Source organism: Mesoplodon bidens, assembly GCF_964165515.1.
Source record: "Mesoplodon bidens genome assembly, chromosome: 6".
NCBI lineage: Eukaryota > Metazoa > Chordata > Mammalia > Artiodactyla > Ziphiidae > Mesoplodon > Mesoplodon bidens.
This window is the reverse complement of record NC_138162.1, coordinates 75,454,459-75,476,611: the sequence shown is the minus strand read 5'-3', so window position 1 is coordinate 75,476,611 and position 22,153 is coordinate 75,454,459. Positions and strand designations below refer to the sequence as shown.

Here is a 22,153-nt window from a genome sequence, read left to right as displayed (position 1 = left end):
TGATAAAAATTCAGAGAACTCTCAGAATTTTGTATGATTTTGTATTTTTATAACCCAGGAACGGTTCAGAATTCATTCTTGAGGGGACATTTTTAGAAAACTTGCTAAGGGAATGGGAAACTTGAGCTGATTACGTCAGGATTTGTCTTCATAGTGCCAGACACAAGGACATTTGGGATTCTGACCTCTGTCCCGATGCTGCCGCATCGTAAGCTGTTGGGGTCCGGGAAGACCCCGTCCACCCATCTCTAGTGGGCCAGGCCTGAGTCACACCTGGCTTTCACTGCCTCGCTGCAAGTGGCCAATAAAGTACACAGTTTGTGTTGTCTCAGAGAGTGAAGAGAAACACAAAGAAAAGGCATTAATTCCTAAGCTTTGTTGGATGATGATAAGCAGTAATGAATTACTGTTTTATACCACCAGGTAGCCATGAGGTCCCTCCTGTACCCACTTTCTTGGTTTACACGTAACATTTGACATTGTTTTGCAGAAGGCTGAAGAGAATGCGGAGGGGGAGGAGTCTGCCCTGGGACCAGATGGAGAGGTAAGGGATTTTGCATCCATTTCTGCTGTGTTCTGTTGAATGATACCCTGCCATACCTTGCTGCACCATTCTCTGTGTATACTGCTTTTATTTTGTACTCTGCTATTCATTTTTTTAACATCTTTATTGGAGTATAATTGCTTTACAATGGTGTATTAGTTTCTGCTTTACAACAAAGTGAATCAGCTATACATATACATAATATCCCCATATCTCCTCCCTCTTGCATCTCCCTCCCACCCTCCCTATCCCACCCCTCTAGGTGGTCACAAAGCACCGAGCTGATCTCCCTGTGCTTTGCAGGTGCTTCCCACTAGCTATCTATTTTACATTTGGTAGTGTATATATGTCCATGCCACTCTCTCACTTCGTCCCAGCTTACCCTTCCCCGTGTCCTCAGGTCCATTCTCTACATCTGCGTCTTTATTCCTGTCCTGCCCCTAGGTTCTTCAGAACCATTTTTTTTTTATTCCATATATATCTGTTAGCATACGGTATTTATCTCTTTCTTTTTTTTAACATCTTTATTGGAGTATAATTGCTTTACTATAGTGTGTAAGTTTCTGCTTTATAACAAAGTGAATCAGTTATACATATACATATGTTCCCATATATCTTCCCTCTTCATCCCCCTCCCTCCCACCCTCCCTATCCCACCCCTCTAGGTGGTCACAAAGTACCGAGCTGATCTCCCTGTGCTATGCGGCTGCTTCCCACTAGCTATCTATTTTACGTTTGGTAGCGTATATATGTCCATGCCACTCTCTCACTTTGTCCCAGCTTACCCTTCCCCCTCCCCATATCCTCAAGTCCATTCTCGAGTAGATCTGTGTCTTGCCCCTAGGTTCTTCATGACCATTTTTTTTTCTTAGATTGCATATATATGTGTTAGCATACGGTATTTCTTTATCTCTTTCTGATGACTTCACTCTGTATGACAGATTCTAGGTCCATCCACCTCACTACAAATAACTCAATTTCATTTCTTTTTATGGCTGAGTAATATTCCATTGTATATATGTGCCACATCTTCTTTATCCATTCATCTGTTGATGGACACTTAGGTTGCTTCCATGTCCTGGCTATTGTAAATAGAGCTGCAGTGAACATTGTGGTACATGACTCTTTTTGAATTATGGTTCCCTCAGGGTATATGCCCAGTAGTGGGATTGCTGGGTCGTATGGTAGTTCTATTTGTAGTTTTTTAAGTAACCTCCATACTGTTCTCCATAGTGGCTGTATCAATTTACATTCCCACCAACAGTGCAAGAGGGTTCCCTTTTCTCCACACCCTCTCCAGCATTTATCGTTTGTAGATTTTTTGATGATGACCATTCTGACCGGTGTGAGGTGATACCTCATTGTAGTTTTGATTTACATTTCTCTAATGATTAGTGATGTTAAGCATTCTTTCATGTGTTTGTTGGCCATCTGTCTGTCTTCTTTGGAGAAATGTCTATTTAGGTCTTCTGCCCATTTTTGGATTAGGTTGTTTGTTTTTTTGATATTGAGCTGCATGAGCTGCTTGTAAATTTTGGAGATTAATCCTTTGTCAGTTGCTTCATTTGCAACTATTTTCTCCCATTCTGAGGGTTGTCTTTTGGTCTTGTTTATGGTTTCCTTAGCTGTGCAAAAGCTTTTCAGTTTCATTAGGTCCCATTTGTTTATTTTTGGTTTTATTTCCAATTTCTCTAGGAGGTGGGTCGAAAAGGATCTTGGTGTGATTTATGTCATAGAGTGTTCTGCCTATGTTTTCCTCTAAGAGTTTGATAGTGTCTGACCTTACATTTAGGTCTTTAATCCATTTTGAGCTTATTTTTGTGTATGGTGTTAGGGAGCATTCTAATTTCATTCTTTTATATGTAGCTGTCCAGTTTTCCCAGCACCACTTAGTGAAGAGGCTGTCTTTTCTCCGTTGTATATTCTTGCCTCCTTTATCAAAAATAAGGTGACCACATGTGCATGGGTTTATCTCTGGGCTTTCTATCCTGTTCCATTGACTATATTTCTGTTTTTGTGCCAGTACCATACTGTCTTGATTACTGTAGCTTTGTAGTATAGTCTGAAGTCAGGGAGCCTGATTCCTCCAGCTCTGTTTTTCTTTCTCAAGATTGCTTTGGCTATTCGGGGTCTTTTGTGTTTCCATACAAATTGTGAAATATTTTGTTCTAGTTCTGTGAAAAATGCCATTGGTAGTTTGGTAGGGATTGCATTGAATCTGTAGATTGCTTTGGGAAGTATAGTCATTTTCACAATGTTGATTCTTCCAATCCAGGAATGTGGTACATCTCTCCATCTGTTTGTATCATCTTTAATTTCTTTCATCAGTGTCTGATAGTTTTCTGCATACAGGTCTTTTGTCTCCTTAGGTAGGTTTATTCCTAAGTGTTTTATTCTTTTTGTTTCAGTGGTGAGTGGGAGTGTTTCCTTAATTTCTCTTTCAGATTTTTCATCATTAATGTATAGGAATGCAAAAGATTTCTGTGCATTAATTTTGTATCCTGCTACTTTACCAAATTCATTGATTAGCTCTAGTAGTTTTCTGGTAGCATCTTTAGGATTCTTTATGTATAGTATCATGTTATGTGCAAACAGTGACAACTTTACCTCTTCTTTTCCGATTTGGATTCCTTTCATTTCTTTTTCTTCTCTGATTGCTGTGGCTAAAACTTCTAAAACTATGTTGAGTAATAGTGGTGAGAGTGGACAACCTTGTCTTGTTCCTGATCTTAGGGGAAATGGTTTCAGTTGCTCACCAATGAGAACGATGTTGGCTGTGGGTTTGTCATATATGGCCTTTATTATGTTGAGGAAAGTTCCCTCTATGCCTACTTTCAGGAGGTTTTTTATCATAAATGGGTGTTGAATTTTGTCAAAAGCTTTTTCTGCATCTATTGAGATGATCATATGGTTTCTCTCTGCTATTCATTTTTAAGTAAAAATAGTAGTATATTAGCATGGTAGAAAATTAGAATAGTATGAAAGGGTACACTGAAAAGTAATCTTCCATCTCAGACTGGCAATCAACTGATACTAAGTTTCTTATGTACCACTCCAGAAATTGTCTGTGCACATATAAGCATGTGTTTATGAATATACAGAATGTGTAAAAATCTTAAGTGATTCTATAATTACATTTTCCCCGTCGATGATACAGAAGCAGAAAATATGACCCAGTTTCCTTCATTTACTTTGAAATTTCATAACTCTGTAAGCCAAACAATTTGTGTATTTGGTAGCTTATTTTTTGCCATTTTCTGTAGGCTTACCCTATAGCTTCTCTTTGTAGATTCATCGGCGTATTTCTAAATTATATTTCCTAGTATTTCCAATATTCTGAATCACAAGAATGCAATGATTGATTTATTGGATGTTTTTTTCTCTGAAAACTCAGAAGTTCTCTGCCAGTGGTTCACACGAGCAGGCATCCCCCCCGGAGAGGGATGGGAAGGGCGTTTGTTTCAAACTTCCTTCTCCTTTCACAGATTCTGATTAATCTGCCTGGAGGATTGGGGTGGGTGGAGGGTTGCCTCTTCCCCTTCTGGAATCGCAGTGCACACGAGAAGTATTATGAATGTGAACAGCCTGGTGGCAGGAAAAAGGTTGAAAGCACTATTCTGTGCAGAAATCTCTTGAAAAATAAATGTTACTTAACCACTATAATTCATCACAAGGAAAGAAGAGATCAGGATAAATGTCTAACGTGTAAGAAACATTCAGTGGGCTGTTATGGGGGAAGAATACTATATATTAGAGCACTTAGAAACAACGCTAATTTGTAAAAACCCACCCTTACTTAAGCATGCCTCACATCAGTCTGTAACTAACAAGCACACAGGGAGAGATTTAACGTGTTAGTGTGATAGCTCTCTTATCTCATATTATCTCCTGGGAAATAAGCTCCTGATCTTGGGCCTGTGACATACACTTTTTTTTTTTAATCTTAACACATGTGTTTTCTGTTTGCTGAAGTGGGCAAAGTAGATGTCTTACCTGGTTTGTTTTGAAATAATGTTCTGATTACATTCTGCTGTGCTCATTCAGTGTTTTTGCCAAAGTTCTAATTCCAGCTACAGTGATTTCCAGTTTTCTTTGAGGCATGACACAAACAATAAAACAAGCTGTATTATAATAGTTCAAGATAATGGGATATGATTTTTCCAAGGGAGATGGTAGTGAATGGTAGATTTCCTACTTTATCACGTGAGCATGTAGATGACCTTCTACGTTAATAAGGAAGAAGCGTTGTCTTGACATGCAACATAACGGTGTTCACAACCATTGCTTCAGCACACATAAAAGGAAAAAATGTCTGGAGTAAGCATTCTTTTTTTTAAGGTTGTTTTTGTGGATAATTGCTAATATATTGTTTTTTATTCTGACAGTGCTTTGTTAAGGGAGAAGGGGGAAAGAACCAATATTTTGGGGGAAGGAGGTGGTCATTTCCTATAAGATATTAGAAGATAACCTACAGTATACTGCTTTTCCTATCATTTTAATTTAACTCCAAATGAGAATAATTTAGAAAAAATTCTTTGGAATTAATGGGTTGCCTAAACGTCTCACCTGGGGGCCTGCTCCTAGAAGTACAGTCACCCTGGAATCAGTAACATTCATTTGCATAGGATTACTCCATTTTTAGGCCTTTTTAAAACCATTCTCTGAAGTAGGTTAAGCACAGCCTCTGCAGTTTCACTTATTCTCTTAATTTTCTGAGCAAGCCATATTTCGTTGAGAGTCTAATAACGAACTTCAGCTCAGACTTGGTCAATTTGCCAGATTTCCAATGAGCAGAGCCTTTTGCTTTATCACAGGTCCCCATGGTTGGGCTTGGTACCTGGTGGTTTGGTTTTGGATAAATGACGTTGTTTCTGCAGAAGCCAAACCAGCCATAATGAGATGATACAAGTTACAGTACTTTTTCCTTTTTTCCATTATTCTCTCTGAAACCATGACTTCGCAGTAGTCCTTATCTGGGGGGGATTATTTGGGGGTTGGGGGTTCTTAGCTGCAAATGACAAAAATCAACTCTGCCTGATTTAAGTAAGAAGGGAACATATTAATAGGATATCGGGTGAGTCATCGGAACTCTGGAAGCCTGGAGAAGCTGACTGAGGACTGCACTGTTATTTCAGTGATATGTTACCGTAGTGTACCCTACAGCTGCTTAGTGAGGACATGGCCGGCCTCGGGGGTGGGCACAGCCAATACCACTGCACTGGCACTGCTGCCACTGTTGTCTGCCCTCCTACCAGTGTGCCTGTTGGCCCCCGCTTCCTTCTAGGTCCTAATTCAGAGCCTTGGTGAATGCACCCAGCTGGTGGAGCTTAGGTCTTGTGCCAGTTCCTTTGCTGCAAGGGAGGCCGGTGTTTTCAGTTTCTTTGGTAGGAGGTGACCTCCCACTTCCCACCAGGACTCATCAGGTGATGAAATTTCTAATCGCGGGAAAGGGTTTCAAATGCTGGGCATCCAAAAGGCCGAGAAACATCCAGCACAGAATTGGGAGAATGTCTTAACACGAAGCGGTGTTATGTCTTTTCTCCTTTCTAGCCCATAGATGAGAGCAGCCAGATGAGTGACCTCCCTGTCAAAGTGACTCACACAGAAACCGGCAAGGTCCTGTTTGGCCCAGAAGCACCCAAAGCAAGTCAGCTGGATGCCTGGTTGGAAATGAATCCTGGGTATGGCACTAAAGCAGAATTATTGGTGTTCTTTGACTCTTTTAGGTTTCCGTGGTCCTTGTAGAATCTGGGAACTAAAATAGCATGACCTTTGCTGAACTGCTTAAAGTTATTACCTGCATTTGTACATAGAATGTGCCATATATTTGTGTATAAACACACACACACGCACACACACAGTTTTATGATTTAAAAAGCTAAGCCTCCTCTTCCTCCCCACTCCTTTTCTTTTAGTTACGAAGTTGCCCCTAGATCGGACAGTGAAGAGAGTGATTCTGATTATGAGGAGGAGGTACGTATATCTCTGTTTGGAGTTCATCGGCTGGAAAGTTCACGGGGAAGCACCTGTGTCCTTCCATGTCTTCGTCCTCCAGTTTTGGCCATCGGGTGACAGCTGGGGCTGAGGGTTTGACAGAGCTTTGCTGGTGCATGCCTAGTAGCACAGTGACTTCTCGGGGGCTCCTGGAGAATGTGGAAGCTTGGTGAATTCTAAATTCATTTGAAACCAAGAAGAGAGAAGCTAGCATTAAATTGGAGATGGTAGAAAGGTCTTCTGAGGAAAATTGGAGATGGATTACTTTGGGAAAGCCAATTCCATGCTTCTAAGTCATTTACGCTGAGGGTTAACAGCCTAAAAATGTCTGAAGTTCTTTAGTCCTTGGGCCTGTTTGAAGCTGTAAGTCTGGAAACTTAGACCAAAAGGGCAACATGCACTTGGTTTAATGGGTTTATTGATCCTCTTGGGTTTTTTCTTTAAACGTGATTCTTGCTTGAATTCTTTGGATATACTTGTTAGCCACATTTCTCAGTCTTTTGGAAGGAATACTCAATATATCCAGAACCTAGAATGGTAATCTTGGGTACTTTTAATAGAAATTAAGGAATAATAAAGGTATCTTTCAGATCAACTTTAAAATCCTTAACAGTTACAAATAGAAGGATTAAAAGATGTTTATCTCCTTTATTAGAGCATTGTTAGTGTATAGTCATTAAATCTGGTGTTTACCAGCGTAGGGGAATCTTGGTTCAAAGAATGCCATGGCCAGGGCAGAGCAGCCTTACCCATAGCAGCTCACCAGAATTTTAAGACCGTTGTTATTTTCTTCTGTTTTGTGGACCTGTGTTTTCTAAATTAATCTACCATGGACACTTACTGCTTTTGCAAAGAGGAAAGATAATAGAAGTAACTTTTTTTTTTTTTTTTTTAGAAAAAAAGTATGCTGTTAACAAGCAAATACTTTTGGAGGCATGCTTTTTTTTTCTTTTTTTTTTAATAGGCTACTCTTTCTCTGACTTACTTGAAACTTAAAAAATCAATTTTTAAAATGTCTCTTGTTTACTCGGATGAATGGGCCCATAAATGATCCGTTGGAAGAATCTTCTCATTGAGTCTGAGAGCCAGGGAGGGACAGAGATGAGGTAAAGAAGGCTGCTCAACCCACAGGTGCCCTCCTGAGACTGGCAACTGCAGACAGCTCCAGAGAGCTGGGACTAGAGTGAACTCTGACCTGGGGGTCCGGAGACCAGGTCCCCATCTCATGGCGAGTCATGCCCCCTCTCGGTGCTCACCTGGATGTGAAAGAGCTGTGCCAGCTCCTCGGTTTACCCCTTGTGGCTCAGTGATCTGCGGTCATAGGTCTGACTGTCAACATTACTATCATGTCAGTTTGTATTGTTTCATTCAAGCCTGATGGAAAAGCATGGTTCTCTTCAAGCCTCGTTTTAAAGGAAATTCTCCTGGATTATCTGGAAAGATTCAGCCTTCAACACCAGTGGGTAGTAGTGGGCATTATGAATATTTAGTGAAGCTTTTCAACAGGCCAGCAGAATGGAGTACACAGTGGAGAGGTGGGGAGGTGATGAATCCTTTGCCATGTTATTGACAGTTTTCATCTAAATAGCCAGAACTGTGGGCTGTGAAGTGGCCACAGAAAGCACACACAGAAGGCCATGTGCTTACAAGCTCCAGTCTCTCCACTGTGAAGACATGTGGGACCATCCAAGGCCCGCTGGCATCATCAGAGAAAAGGACAATACTAAGATCCCTTCAGTTGGCTTTGGAGGGAAGGGTATAGGTCACTGAGTTAGCCAGAGCAGATACGGTCTACAGGACTCTCCGATGACCAAATAATGATAAATATCCATCTTTCCGGCATGATTTTTACACATTTATTCTTGGGAGCAACGGTTCCAGGGGATCCTCAGAGGGTTCCTTGTGTTCTTTCATTCAGTGGTGTAAACAGTGATGGAGAGGTAGGTATTGCCTGGTGCAAGTAAGGGTTAAGTTTACGTCCCCCCTCAGTTGCGTGCACCTCACTTGTGAAGTAGAATACTCTTCACTCTCTTCTCAGAAATCGCCAAGCCTAGGGATTCCCTCGTTAAAACGGAATCACCCCCATATCTTCGTTCCTTCCCCAGGATGAAGAGGAAGAGTCCAGTAGGCAGGAAACTGAAGAGAAGATACTTCTGGATCCAAACAGCGAAGAGGTTTCCGAGAAGGACGCTAAGCAGATCATCGAGTATGTGTCTCTCAGAGTTTTGTCTCTTGCAGATGCATTTCGTGAGGGTTGCGCTTTATGGATTTTCTTTTAGAGAAGTTTGTCTAAGGAAGGAAGCCGACCTCACGCCCGTGCTCCACCCGAAACGCCGCCGTCAGAGGCCACCAGACTGTCCCACTGCTCAGCTTCCCCCTTGCACCCTCCCCCACTTCATGACTTCCTCGCTCCTGGGCTCTTGGTGTGTCACGCGCTTCCGTCCGTCGTGGAACCTGCCCCTCCAGCTGGCTGCCTTTCCCGCCTTCCTTAATGGCGCCAACACCCGCCCAGAACCCCAAGTGAGAAACGCCCTCGTTGCAGTAGCTGCTCAGCTACTGACTCCCCTACCCAGCTCTTTTCTTTTTATTAATTAATTAATTTATTTATTTTGACTGTGCTGGGTCTTCGTTTCTGTGCAAGGGCTTTCTCTAGTTGCGGCGAGCGGGGGCCACTCTTCATCGCGGTGCGCGGGCCTCTCACTGTCACGGCCTCTCTTGTTGCGGAGCACAGGCTCCAGACACGCAGGCTCAGTAGTTGTGGCTCACGGGCCTAGTTGCTCCGCGACATGTGGGATCTTCCCAGACCAGGGCTCGAACCCGTGTCCCCTGCATTGGCAGGCGGATTCTCAACCACTGCGCCAGCAGGGAAGCCCTACCCAGCTCTTTGCCTGTGTAGCTCTAGTGTTACAAGAAAACTGTGGCAAAACACTATGCAAAATAGAACATTTTAAAGTGATGAGATTTTTTTTAAAAAAGCAGAAATAGACATTCTAATATTTTCTCCTTTTATTCCAGGGCTGTGTGCCCACTTCAGGAACCTTTCTTTTATTCATCTGCCCCAGTTTCTTCACTGAAGATTTTCCAGACCCCCCTCAATGGCCCCTCACTGCCTGTAGAATAACTCAGTAGTCGGTTAACAAGGCATAGAAAATGGAAGACGACCTCTCCTCTTTCCTGTCTCTTTAATGTCACCTTTGGCCCCCCTCTCACCTGTCTTCCAAGTTTTAGGCAGTGTTCTGTGGATAGGATTTATCTTTGTACTTCAAGGGCCTAGGACAGCTTCACTGGCAAAGTGTGAACCTGCAGGTGTAGGATTCATGCTCATAGCAGTCACTTGAGGTCGAGCGGGCCTGCGTTCAGATCCTGATGCCACCACCTTTCATGTGACCTGGGCAAATTCGTGAACCTCTCTCAACCTGAAGTTCTCCGCAGGCATGAAGTGGGGATGGTAACAACAACATCTACCCTGCTTGCTTTTCACGAGGATTACAGATAGTATGTTTTAGCTGCCAGGCATGAAGTAGGTGATGAATAAAGCTCTACTTCCTGCAGCTGTTTTCGGCTCTCCATTCATGCACCAACTTCTCTGTGTGTGACTCTCCACTTTCTCTGGCCCAGGACAGCCAAGCAAGACGTGGACGATGAGTACAGCATGCAGTACAGTGCCAGGGGTTCCCAGTCTTACTACACGGTGGCCCACGCTATCTCGGAGAGGGTGGAGAAGCAGTCGGCCCTCCTCATCAATGGGACCCTGAAGCATTATCAGGTAACTGGCATGGTGTGTGTTTTCTTGGCAGGTCTCAGTCTGTTACCTAATTTTGATTAGAGTACGTTGTGCGCATGCCCATTGCTGCAGAGAGTTGACCATGGCAAACATTTGGGGTCGCATTGCTTCTAATACGGCGATTCTCTCCACTGTGCCCGTAATTCTTGTTTTAGAGTGTTCCATTTTACCATCTTCTGTAGAGCGTACCCGTTTTCTCCTCTATGGCTTTGGGATGGATTGTGTTTTCAGAAATCCTGGGTTAACTTTTGGAACCCCTTTACCATGGATCTCTTCAGAATGGAAAACCCAGCCACATTCTATGAGTGTAGGGAACATCTGTGCCTCTGTTTTGAAGTCAAAGAAGTATGTATTTCTTTAAAAATGTCAGTGGTGTCTGTAGTTTAACACTATGGATTCAGCTACCTAGGAGTCGCTATCTACTACATTTACGTGTTTTTTTTTTTTAAGACACAATAGAGTGGTGAGCATCCCTGCTTTGATGAAAACTAAGCATAACGTGTGTTTCATTTGACCTGTCTGGAATGAGGTCAGCTCCTGTCTTTTACCTCCTTCTACTTCACAGTGTTTCCCAAAGTGTATTCCTTGGAACATTTCTCCCATGAGACAGACCTCCAAAAGAAAGGGAAAAATAGGTTCTGTGGTTAAATAAATATGGGAAATACTATCAGCTAGAACTTGGATTAAGGTATAATTTACTATTCCAAACTTGTATACTTATGAGAACGAACAGTGGCCCTTATTACTGATCATAGGTGTTACCCAGGACTTCCCGAGCCAACCAGACATCTGGGCACTCTAGCAATGACCCTTCTTGGTAATCCATGGTGTGCGTCAACACACGCATGGGCTCTGCAAAAATAAATGTGTAAACTATAACTGTATATCAGCATCCTGCAGTGAAATATCTTTACCTTTGTATTTCCCAAATTTCTGACTACCAAACTTTCTTTTCATATATCATATGCCTGTTCACATCCTGTGAAATTAGGGACCTTTGGAATATACTTTAGGAAGTATATGCTTTAGGCCAACAGTTCTCAAATTCTTTGAACTTGGATCCACTAAACTCCTAAAACGTGACACTATGTTGGCTGCCATTGTATCAGGGTGAAGGATACAGAGGCTACTACTACAGTACTGCCTTGATTTGTGTTAAAGTGCCAGCAGTTTACACCCACTACTGCTTTTGCATCATCCGTGCAAATGTCAACACAATATAAAAGGCACATAATACCTTAGTGTTAATAAGAAAATCATTTTGACCTTGTGGATCACCTGAAAAGGTGATCAGGAGTCCCTGGAGCACACTTTGAGGACCATTGCTCTGGCTGTAGTAAGGTCATGTTTTCTCCAAAGACCATGCTACTTTCATGAAGTTAAAAGTTGTTTTCATCTGATTTGGCCTACCTGACATAGATGTTAACTTGTAGTTGGTTCTAATGAACTCTTGTATGTCTGTATATGGCAGGTGCATCGTTAGATTATTCGTGAATACCTTTTAGCGCTACACTGATTTCCTCCTGCCATCCAGCACCTTTGAAAGCATTCTTTACCACTGTCTTCTCAAACCTACCTCCTCCTACTTCCATATGTGAATTGTATGGCCTTCTTCCTCTACTGGGCTGCTGTAGGTTTCCTGAACATACCTTACTCTGCCCGCCTCCGGGTTTTTGCTTCACCGAGTTTCTTCTTCCTGGTCTCTGACCATCCATATCTGATGAAATCTTTTTTATTTCTCACAGACCAACTGAAATTGTGGCTCAAAGCCTTCCTGGATCACTCTATCCATGAGTAAGCTTTCTATCGTCTTGCTCCTTGACAAGTTTTTGTATTGAAAATAGTTACTTAACCTTGACATAGCTGAGGCCTTCCTGCTGCTTCCTGGAAAGCCACGTAAGCTTGGCTCAGTACGCAACCCCTCCAATTCCACGGTCTAGGAAAGTCCAAATCACGTCCCACTATTTTTGTGAATTTCTAGTCCCCTCTGCTGCCAGTGTCTGCTTCTGTTTTATCTGGGATTAAGACAGATGCAAAATTCAGCCCCTTTGCCGATTTTCATTAAAAAAAAAAAAAATCCACTACCACTGAGTGTCCAGATGTTTCTGGCACTTAGTTGACTATTCCTAAAGGTCTGGTGCTCTCGGGATCATGTTGCAGGTGTGCATCTCCTCCCACCCGCCACTAAGAGTTCCTGGCATTCCCCTTTTGCCCCTATGTCTTTTGTGCATCCCCATGGGACCTCTTTCTGTTCCACTCATTTCTTGGTGTTGCTGCTCTTTTGCAAAAACCTTTAGGATGATTCGGAGTCTTGCGTGGTATGAGGCACCCTAAGTGGCTTATCCAAGTATTTCTTCAAACCATTGCAGTACTCTTCCCAAGAAAAATTCTGGCCCATACAATCTTATATGTATGACATTGGCACTGCCAACCACATCTTGCGTGAATGGCTTATCGGCTCCTCTTTGACCGCAAGCTTCTGAAGGGAGGCATGCATATTACATACCTAGGTTTCCATCTGCTATAGCTCCTTGCATGGTCCATTTAACAAATATTGAAAGTAAAAGAATCACTTGCTTTGTTTTTACATAAACCAAATTAAAATGAACATTTCCCTAAGCATAACTTCATTAGCAAGCTAAATTGACTTTAGCAATTATATACATATAGATAAATAGATAGATAGATAGTAAACATGTGTATGTGTATATATATATATATATATATATATATATATATATATAGAGAGAGAGAGAGAGAGAGAGAGAGAGAGAGAGAGATGATCCTATCACTTAAACCAGAATCTGTGATATGGTGGTGGAAGGGAATTAGTGGTTGGAGAGAGAAGTTGAACAATGTTGTATTTTCACCCAGACTTTCTTGTGTTTAACATGGAAATCCAAAGCTGTGTCTCTGGTGCTGTGCTTTTGTACTTTAAAAATATGTTGAACATGTTTCCAGGCAGTCAGCTGCCCTTGGGGAGCCCTTACATTGCAAAGTTTCCATGTGATGCCTGGGAGCTTTCTCCACCAGGAAGTGCCCTCCTGTGGGCCCAGCAGGTGCCCCTGGCTCCCTGGTCACTCTGCTTCCTCGCTTGAGGGGATCCCACCCCGGGGGGCCGGGAGGCTCTCCAACACCGAGAAGGCTGTTTCTAATGACCCGTGATCTTCGTGCCAAACCTGCCTTCTGGTTTGTTTTTCTTTAATCCTCATGGTGGCTTTTTGTTCTTGGAGTGGTTGGAATGGATTTTCGTTTGGGTTTTCTTCATTTATAATAATTCTAGAATGTCATGTACTGCGAAATGCTAAGTAGGGATGAACAGCAAAGCTGCTTAAAGTACCCCCAGTATGCTCCAGCCCATCATTTCTAAATCTGATTAGCACTCAGCACCTGCCAAGCTCCAGGGGTGATTACAGGCTCATATATGAAATTCTCTTTGTGTTGGTGCTTCCCCTACTTTCCTACTGTGGGAAATCCAACGTACAGCACCAAGGAGTTAAGAAGTCGCAGCCTCACTTGCGTTGTATTAGTATTAATTACCTGTGCAGACCTTGGATAATTGAAGCAATTACTCTTCATTTCAGCTCCAGGGCCTGGAGTGGATGGTTTCTCTGTATAATAACAATTTGAACGGAATCTTAGCTGATGAAATGGGGCTGGGAAAGACCATACAGACCATTGCACTCATCACTTACCTGATGGAGCACAAAAGACTCAATGGCCCCTATCTCATCATTGTTCCCCTTTCGTAAGTAAAGCCATTTATTCTGCAGTTATCTTTCTTTATGTTGGAGCTTGCCCTATTCATAGTTTGTCCTGGTTTTTCCCTTAAGGCAGAATTGTAGCCTGTAGTGGGATTATCAAGAGCATATAATCCAGATTTAGGTTTTCTTTTCCCACCCCACTTCCCTCCCTTTGATTGGCTACATAAGCACAGGATGAAGTGATTTTTTTCAGCCCTTAGCATTGTGGTCTACACAGCCTGCACACTGTGCAGTGGGTCTCATTCTTCATCACGCCTAAAGTGGCTCATGAGGCTGAAAGGGTTTGATTTTTTTTAAGATTTCTTTGATTTTTTTCTTTTTCCATTTCCAAAAGGTTATATATATTCAAAAATTATATATTCTTAAATCTTCCTTTAGTGTCCCTCTTAAAGCAGAATCTAAATCAAAATCATAACTATGAATTTTGCATTAAACCGCCCTCAGTACTCGCAGTTTATCTGCAGTGACTTTGTCGCTTTGTAAGGATGGGTCTTCACTGTTCTCCGTTAAATTCCCAGCGCCTCGCCCACTGCATGGCTCCTTGTGGGTCTTTAGCGGATACCCCTGAGGGAAGGGATACCTGTTCAAAACCGCCCTCCTTGGATGGGAGTGTGTCTCTGACTGGGGGTGGGAGGTTGCAGTTCTGTTCACTGAGATCCTTTTCTAGATCTCGGTGCTAATTACAGACTTGGGCCTTGAGAAAAAATATTCTGTTTTAGTATTTCCTTCAAATTTTGTTTAAATGAGAGTTATTTGCAGACCTCTTTAATCCATATTATTTGAATCCATGGAACTTAGACACCCTTTCCGTATTATCTACATCTTGAACATATATTTTGGTTTTTATCTATGTTTTGCATGTTCTGACTCATATATTACACTGATGCTTTCAGGGATTTTGCCTTTGAAGGCATTTAATATTTCTCCCCTGCCCCCTCTTGACAGATTTATTTAGTATTTTCATGTGCTTTTGTCATTTCTTTTTCCTGACTCAGCTTTTCTCTGAACTTTATATGGCTGTTTCTAGAGTCCCCAAATCACTCTGGTAATTGCTGTTTTTCAGTATTAAAATTAAGATGTTTTTTGCCCTCTATGTTCATGCATTCTTTAATTTTTTTTCTCTTATGAGATTTCGTGTGAACCCACCAACAAACTTGTCATGCTTTGTGGCAGCTTATTTCTAACTTATCTCTTATTTCCACACCTTTAAAATGAATATGCAGTTGAGAAATTTTATATTCTCTAGCCCTTTTCAAGGTGAGGCCTAAAAGTGAGTAAGAACATTTTTTTAATCACAGAGTTTTATACAAATGTCTCTCTGTATTTTGTTTTCTTTTGTTCTGTAGGACTCTCTCTAACTGGACGTATGAATTTGACAAATGGGCTCCTTCCGTGGTGAAAATTTCTTACAAGGTTTGGAATCCTGTATTTATTTTCTGCTTTTCCACATTTATATATAGACCCTGTTTTCTTCATTCCCTATGCACATCTGTGAACTGTATCTGGTTGTAAAGTTTTGTCATGTACATCATGTACTAAACAGTGAGAGTTAATCATCCCAAGAAGATTACTGTAATACACCATAATTACTTTCAGATAGTGAAATGCAGAAGAAAATTGTTAATTATCATATTGCGAGGTTTCTGATGCGAGTAATACAAATGACAAATACCACGCATCCCGCGCGCTGCTGCCATGCCCACTGTTCCTGCAAAGTTAGGCAATTACCCGGGCGCCCAGGCGCCTGCTGGATGCTCCTGTAGAAATGGAGCCTTTCAGCGGAGCAGCGGGTTCTCTGCTACCTTGGGGTCACCATAATTTCCTTTTCTTTCCCCCACCCCTTCCCTCGGTCTGCAGTGGGAAAGCTTCTCCATAAAGGTCTGAAAAGTGTCCAGACGTGTGAGCAATTTTGCCAAGCACTTTCTTCCTGGATAATGGATCTGTATATGATAATTGCGTGTATGTGCAGTCCTTAGTCACGTGCCTGGGCTCCATTAAGCTATGAGTAGTGAGAGACAACGCACACCTCCTTCCATCGGGTAATATACATCTGTATTTTCTTCCCATTCAGGGCACCCCTGCCATGCGTCGCTCCCTCGTCCCCCAGTTACGGAGTGGCAAATTCAATGTCCTCCTGACTACTTATGAGTACATTATAAAAGACAAGCACATTCTTGCAAAGGTATGTTTAAAAAAATTCTCTTATTTCTGAGAGGCATGGACATATATATACTACCAAACGTAAAATAGCTAGCTAGTGGGAAGCAGCCGCAGAGCACAGGGAGATCAGCTCGGTGCTTTGTGACCGCCTGGAGGGGTGGGATGGGGAGGGTGGGAGGGAGGGAGACGCAGGAGGGAAGGGATGTGGGAACAGATGTATATGTATGACTGATTCACTTTGTTATAAAGCAGAAACTAATAAAAAAAATAAATAAATAATAAAAATAAATTTTAAAAAAATTCTCTTATTTCTAATTATGGACCATCACAACTGGAGTGTAAAGTATTCCCCAAATTATACTCACTAGTATAATTTGCTCGTTAGATGGCTGGTCTCTCTCTCTTTTTCAGTCAGATATACTTTGATCATGCGTTTTTCATTTTATGTATGCTAGGGGTTTTTGTGTTTTATTTTAGTTGTTGTTGTATGTCACTGATCCTGGGACTCTTACCTACCCTATTCTATCATAGTTTATGGGCTTACATCTCTTAAAAGAATTCACATGGGGGCTTCCCTGGTGGCGCAGCGGTTGAGGGTCCGCCTGCCGATGCAGGGGACACGGATTCGTGCCTCGGTCCGGGAAGATCCCACATGCCGTGGAGCGGCTGGGCCCGTGAGCCATGGCCGCTGAGCCCGCGCGTCCGGAGCCTGTGCTCCGCAACGGGAGAGACCACAACAGTGAGAGGCCCGCGTACTGCAAAAAAAAAAAAAAAAAAAAGAATTCACCTGGGTTCCTTCAACTCTTTTTTTCTCTCCAACAGCCCTGAACGTCGTGCTTATGGAAGAAATAATTGTTTTTGTTGCCCTGGGATATTGTCAGCAGCGTAACTTCATTTCTCTTGTGTCTTTGTCTCTGCAGAGATGAGTAGGCATTTCTCCATATGGTCTTCTCCATATGAGCGTTTATCCAAGCTGCAGTTTTTGTGCTATTCCTGTTTTATGTTTTTCCTGGTGAAATAATGGGCTATCATTGTTTGAATTACTCTGGGCTCTTTCTGTGACTATTTATTTGGAGCTGGGAAAGAGTCGTTTTCTACCTGTGACCTACATGTCTGCTAATTTGTATGTCCTAAGTTGTCCTTTAGCCAAAAAATAGAATTTCTTTTTCCATTTATATCATCTTGTCTCCTAATATATTCATGTAGAATGATGGGAGTAGTTTCTGTCATAGAGGAAGCATGAAAACTTAATTTTTTTTGCTTTAGTAATTTCTTTTACCCTGTGGTGTTTTGAAAGCACTATAATCTGAAACTAAGTTATGGCCAGAATTGAACAGAATCACTATTTCTGGGGTCTGTTCTATCTCTGCATTAAACCTTTGCTCTGGGAACAGAGAGTTCCGTTCATGGCATCCTAGGAAATAACATAAAGGAAATGGGCTCCCAGGGGAGGTTTGTTTAATCATTGAGATGGCACCAGCCACAATGCTGTGTTCCTCTTCCTCATCCTCCAAGATGAATTTGGCAGTGTCAGGAATGACCTGTTTTCAACATAACTGTGGGAATGTGTTTGTACATTTGAGATCCTTTAAAGAAAAATCATATCATGTCTTCTGCATATGTATTTCAAAATTCATCGGAGACACCTGGTAACGAGGTGTATTGCTTTTGTTTGTCACTGGAGAAATGAAGCTCTAGAAAGGGGTAGTAATTTTTCTTCTGAGTGGAAGACCTAATTAGTAGTAGACCCGATAGCAAAATCATAGGCCTCTGATTCCTTGTTTATTATTTCATAAGCTAAATTAGGCAGGGAAGTAGATTTAGAATATTGATTCAAATACATTTTTATCTCCTGGCCTCTTTTCACGCTATTGGTAACTTTGGGACAATTGATCGTACAACTTTAATCATTCTTAAGCAGTTTTCTTAGAGGTAGCAGAGGAAGGATAAAAATAAAAAAACTCTGGGAGTTTCTTTTACCCGAACATCCCAGCCTGACGGATGATTTTATTCCTTTACTGGTGCTTCTAATGAGGAAGGCAAGGACTTTATAGAACACTTTGCCGTCTCCCTCCTCTCTAAGAGCTTTGCAGCGGGATCCAGGGACATCTGAGCACCAGATGCTTTTCTTGGCCATTGCCACTGTTTTGTGGGGAATGGATAGGCTTAGTGGGATATTCCTCATTGTTCTCACTTTGAGAAACAATGACCTTGGAGAGGGCTGAAGGGTCAACTGTGAGAGGGGAAGGGGACTGTGTGTAGACTTAGGAAGGAAGATGGTGTCATATGGTCACATTTTTTACTTTTGAAGTGATAGTTATGCTGGTGGAATATATTGTGTTTAATTCTGAAGTTTTGGCATAAACAGAGGAATGCTATTTTAGCACTGCCCTCTCTGCCAGTAAGTCTATCCTTTCATTTTAGACATCTTGAAAATCGGGGTCCTAGACCTGGCAGGTAAGGAGTATGTATGAACTAAGAGAGTCCGGGTTGCCAGATCTTCTAACGTTTTAAAAGAAGCTGGATGTCCAGATTTTTATGTGAAATGTTCCAACTTTTAAATGTTAGCAAGTAAATTCAAATTAAAAAAAAATTAAAAAAAAAAACATGAGCCAAACTCTGAAGGTAGTAGTCAGCCAAGGCAATAGAAAAAGGGCATGAAGCCAGAGTACTTCCTCTGCAGGTGCCTGCTGACGCCATCTTGGAGAAATCAGTCATTAACCTCTGCTTCAGTTGAGGAGCTGTATTCTGTACTTACTATGAGCAGAGGTAACAGAGCCATTAAATCTGGCATAGCTGTCATGACATAACATTAATAGAAGGAGTATTGGATGGGGAGACACAGGAGCTAATCCTGGCCCAATCATTTCATTCTGGGCCCAAGTTTCTGTCTTTGTGAAAGGGTAATTTGGAATCACATTCCGTTATTCCATTCCATTACTACATAGTACACGATGATCTGTCAGGTATGGGAAATAGACTGTTAAGATTCTTTTCTGCTAAGGAATCTCATGTCATAGCTTTTACCAAGCATGAGTTCTTTGGTTTTCCACATCACCAGTTGCCTCTTGGAAGTAGTTGTGTTTTCCCTTGTTCACCGCATGTTGGTCCTTCCTCTTGTGTTATAGATTCGGTGGAAATATATGATAGTGGACGAAGGCCACCGAATGAAGAATCACCACTGCAAGCTGACTCAGGTCCTGAACACTCACTACGTGGCCCCCAGAAGGATCCTCTTGACCGGGACCCCCCTGCAGAATAAGCTCCCGGAACTCTGGGCCCTCCTCAACTTCCTCCTTCCCACAATTTTTAAGAGCTGCAGCACATTTGAGCAGTGGTTTAATGCTCCGTTTGCCATGACTGGAGAAAGGGTACTGGCCTAACTTTTATTTTTCCCACTGCATGACAATGAAATGAAATGAAAAGACCTAAAGCTGAGAACACTAGAGCCACAGAAAACCCATAGGGTGGTTTACAGTGTTCTAAAGTATCAGGAAGCCAATCAGTGGATGTATATGTTCTCACTCCAGGGATATTTTTCCATCCAAAGAAAATGGATCTAATAATGGATGTAAGATCTAGGATCTAGGGTGTCCTAATCCCATTGTCTTTTGCCAGTGTGTTAACCCGGCCAACAGAGGGTGTTCATGGCTGGTGGAATGCTTAACTGCTACAGGCCACAAGGAGGATAAATGCAGAGATATTTGTTCAATCTATTGAACCACAACTCAACCAACCGAATATAAACCTTAAAAAGAAATATTTCCTTGTCATAAACTTGGGCTTCCCTTTAAACCATTTCCACATTAAGAGTTTGTATGTAAAACCGAACTGGTTTATACTAATTTTCTTTACACATTGTTTTCAGGTTTTAGTGTAAGCCTCAGTCTTGTGTGTATATAAATACTCCTCAAACCCTGGAGTAGCCATTTTCAAATTTCTTATTATCATTCCTTCCACTATAGGAATGAAAAGCCACTTAAAATGCTTTAGGGAAATTTATGTTGGAACTATTTGGCCCTTTAATTTTGAGATGTTACAGGTACATTATAACCTTTTGTTAGGAATTCATTGGCTTGCCCATTGGGAGAAGGTAACGTCAATCAGCTCTGCCCCCTAGAGGTGAATAGAGGAAGGTGAAATAGAAAGCGAAGGATTTATATATAAACAGGACTGAACTTGAACAAGATCAGAGCTGAGCAAAGGAGGATGCAGGTAGAGGGGCTTAGAAACCCACCGACCGACGTAATCGGGATCCACTCTTGTTCTTCTTTTCAGGTTCAGGCCCTGTTCCCTTGGTATGTTTCTGCATCTGGGACAATCAAAGTTAAGAGCCTAACTTAATGCTTCAGTTTGAAGGAAGAACACATTAACTATTGCCCTTTTACTCGTGTTCTACCTCAGCCTTTAGTCAGCCTTTACTGCAATCATATCCCATAAAATTCTGAGCTGTTAACACTCCTGATCTAAAACTGATGGCTCTGGGCCGTTTTCTACAAAACTCAGCATTCAGACCAAGATACCCATTCAGAGGCTGTTCTGTTACCACCTGGTAGGAAGATGGGAACAGCATTCTGAGGTGTACATGATGGATATAAACCTAGCCTTAATGCACATAAAATTTCAATCATATATTGAAACCAATAATAAATGGAACAAAGAGTCATTGCATGAAAGATCTTTTTTTTAAAAAAAAAAAGATCAAATTCATCTAAGTTTCTCTTATAGGTGGACTTAAATGAAGAAGAAACTATATTGATCATCAGGCGTCTGCATAAGGTGTTGAGACCATTTTTACTGAGGAGACTGAAGAAAGAAGTTGAATCCCAGCTTCCAGAAAAAGTATGTTGCAAATTCAGAAGTTGTGGTTTCTTCCTCTGCCAATATATCTGGAGTACCTGCCCCTGAAATTGTGTTTCGGAAACAGCAGGCTTGTATTTTAGTTCCAGGTAACTGGGAAATATCTTAAAGGATTTTTTTTGTTAGATGGAAGCTAGGGGATTTAGTGTAGAGAGAGAAGGGAAATTTTAGCATTTCATCTTGGTTTCCAAAAGTTTGGGGGCAGATTTAAAAAAATAACCAAATTCATTGAGTCTCATTACATTTTAGCTTTAACTTACATTCACTTAACATTACATGAATTAACATTCTGTTTTAACTTTAGATTTTTTCTTTTTACTGACCTCGTCGAGTTTGCTCTTGCGGGTGCTGTAGAAATGTTCTGCTTTGAGCCAACTAAGCCTTTGAGTTTGGGGCTTGTATCATTATCAAGGGACCTGGTAAGCATTTGCCAGGTTTCCCAGTAATGTGTTTAATATTGGATGCTTGGGATGTCACGGTTCTGATAGTAAGTGAAAAATAGGGTTCCTGCAAATTACAGACGCATCATCTAATTTAAGTTCCTGTGAGCATTTTAAGAAATATTTTTCAGATTACTTTTTGGACACTGATTTTTCAGTGCTTTAGGATGTCTTTTAAGCCCTTAGCTCCACATTTTGGGGTTGGATTTGGGTATTGGTTTAATACGTTTTTGATCATGTTTTGGAACCGCACACACTGGAGTTCTACGTTTCATTCTCTTAAAGATAGATTGTTTGGCAGTGTGCACTGTTTGTTGCATGAGATAGCTTGATGTGAGTTTTCTCTTTAGGGGAGCCAGTTGTGAAATGTGTGTTTTGCATCATTGTGTTTTTCTGTGTAATGACTCTATTTTTTGAACAGATTGGTTCATCCTGCTCAGTTTTAAGTGGGATTGGCAAGATAGTATCCAAAGTTGATCACTTTGCTAAGAGAGAATTTTGATCCCTAAGGCCCTATTCATTAGCAGTTGGAAAAAAATTAAATATTAACATGGTTCTTATACCATGCTTATCCCAGCAAAAACCTAAATATCTAAGTATTTTATTT

At 41.5% G+C, this 22,153-nt stretch overlaps 1 protein-coding gene across 14 annotated transcripts in view; it reads left to right on the top strand.

Annotated features, from left to right (window-relative positions):
• The window catches only part of SMARCA2 (SWI/SNF related BAF chromatin remodeling complex subunit ATPase 2), a 222,574-nt gene that overhangs the window by 91,842 nt on the left and 108,579 nt on the right, over positions 1 to 22,153 (top strand). For all 14 annotated transcript variants that reach the window (XM_081237554.1, XM_081237555.1, XM_081237556.1 and 11 more), the window contains 10 exons: positions 491 to 544; positions 6,095 to 6,225; positions 6,460 to 6,517; positions 8,644 to 8,744; positions 10,157 to 10,304; positions 13,907 to 14,070; positions 15,433 to 15,499; positions 16,158 to 16,268; positions 19,375 to 19,617; positions 20,975 to 21,088. In XM_081237554.1, coding sequence (XP_081093680.1) covers positions 491 to 544; positions 6,095 to 6,225; positions 6,460 to 6,517; positions 8,644 to 8,744; positions 10,157 to 10,304; positions 13,907 to 14,070; positions 15,433 to 15,499; positions 16,158 to 16,268; positions 19,375 to 19,617; positions 20,975 to 21,088 — 1,191 coding nt within the window. The remainder of the gene's footprint in view (positions 1 to 490; positions 545 to 6,094; positions 6,226 to 6,459; positions 6,518 to 8,643; positions 8,745 to 10,156; positions 10,305 to 13,906; positions 14,071 to 15,432; positions 15,500 to 16,157; positions 16,269 to 19,374; positions 19,618 to 20,974; positions 21,089 to 22,153) is intronic.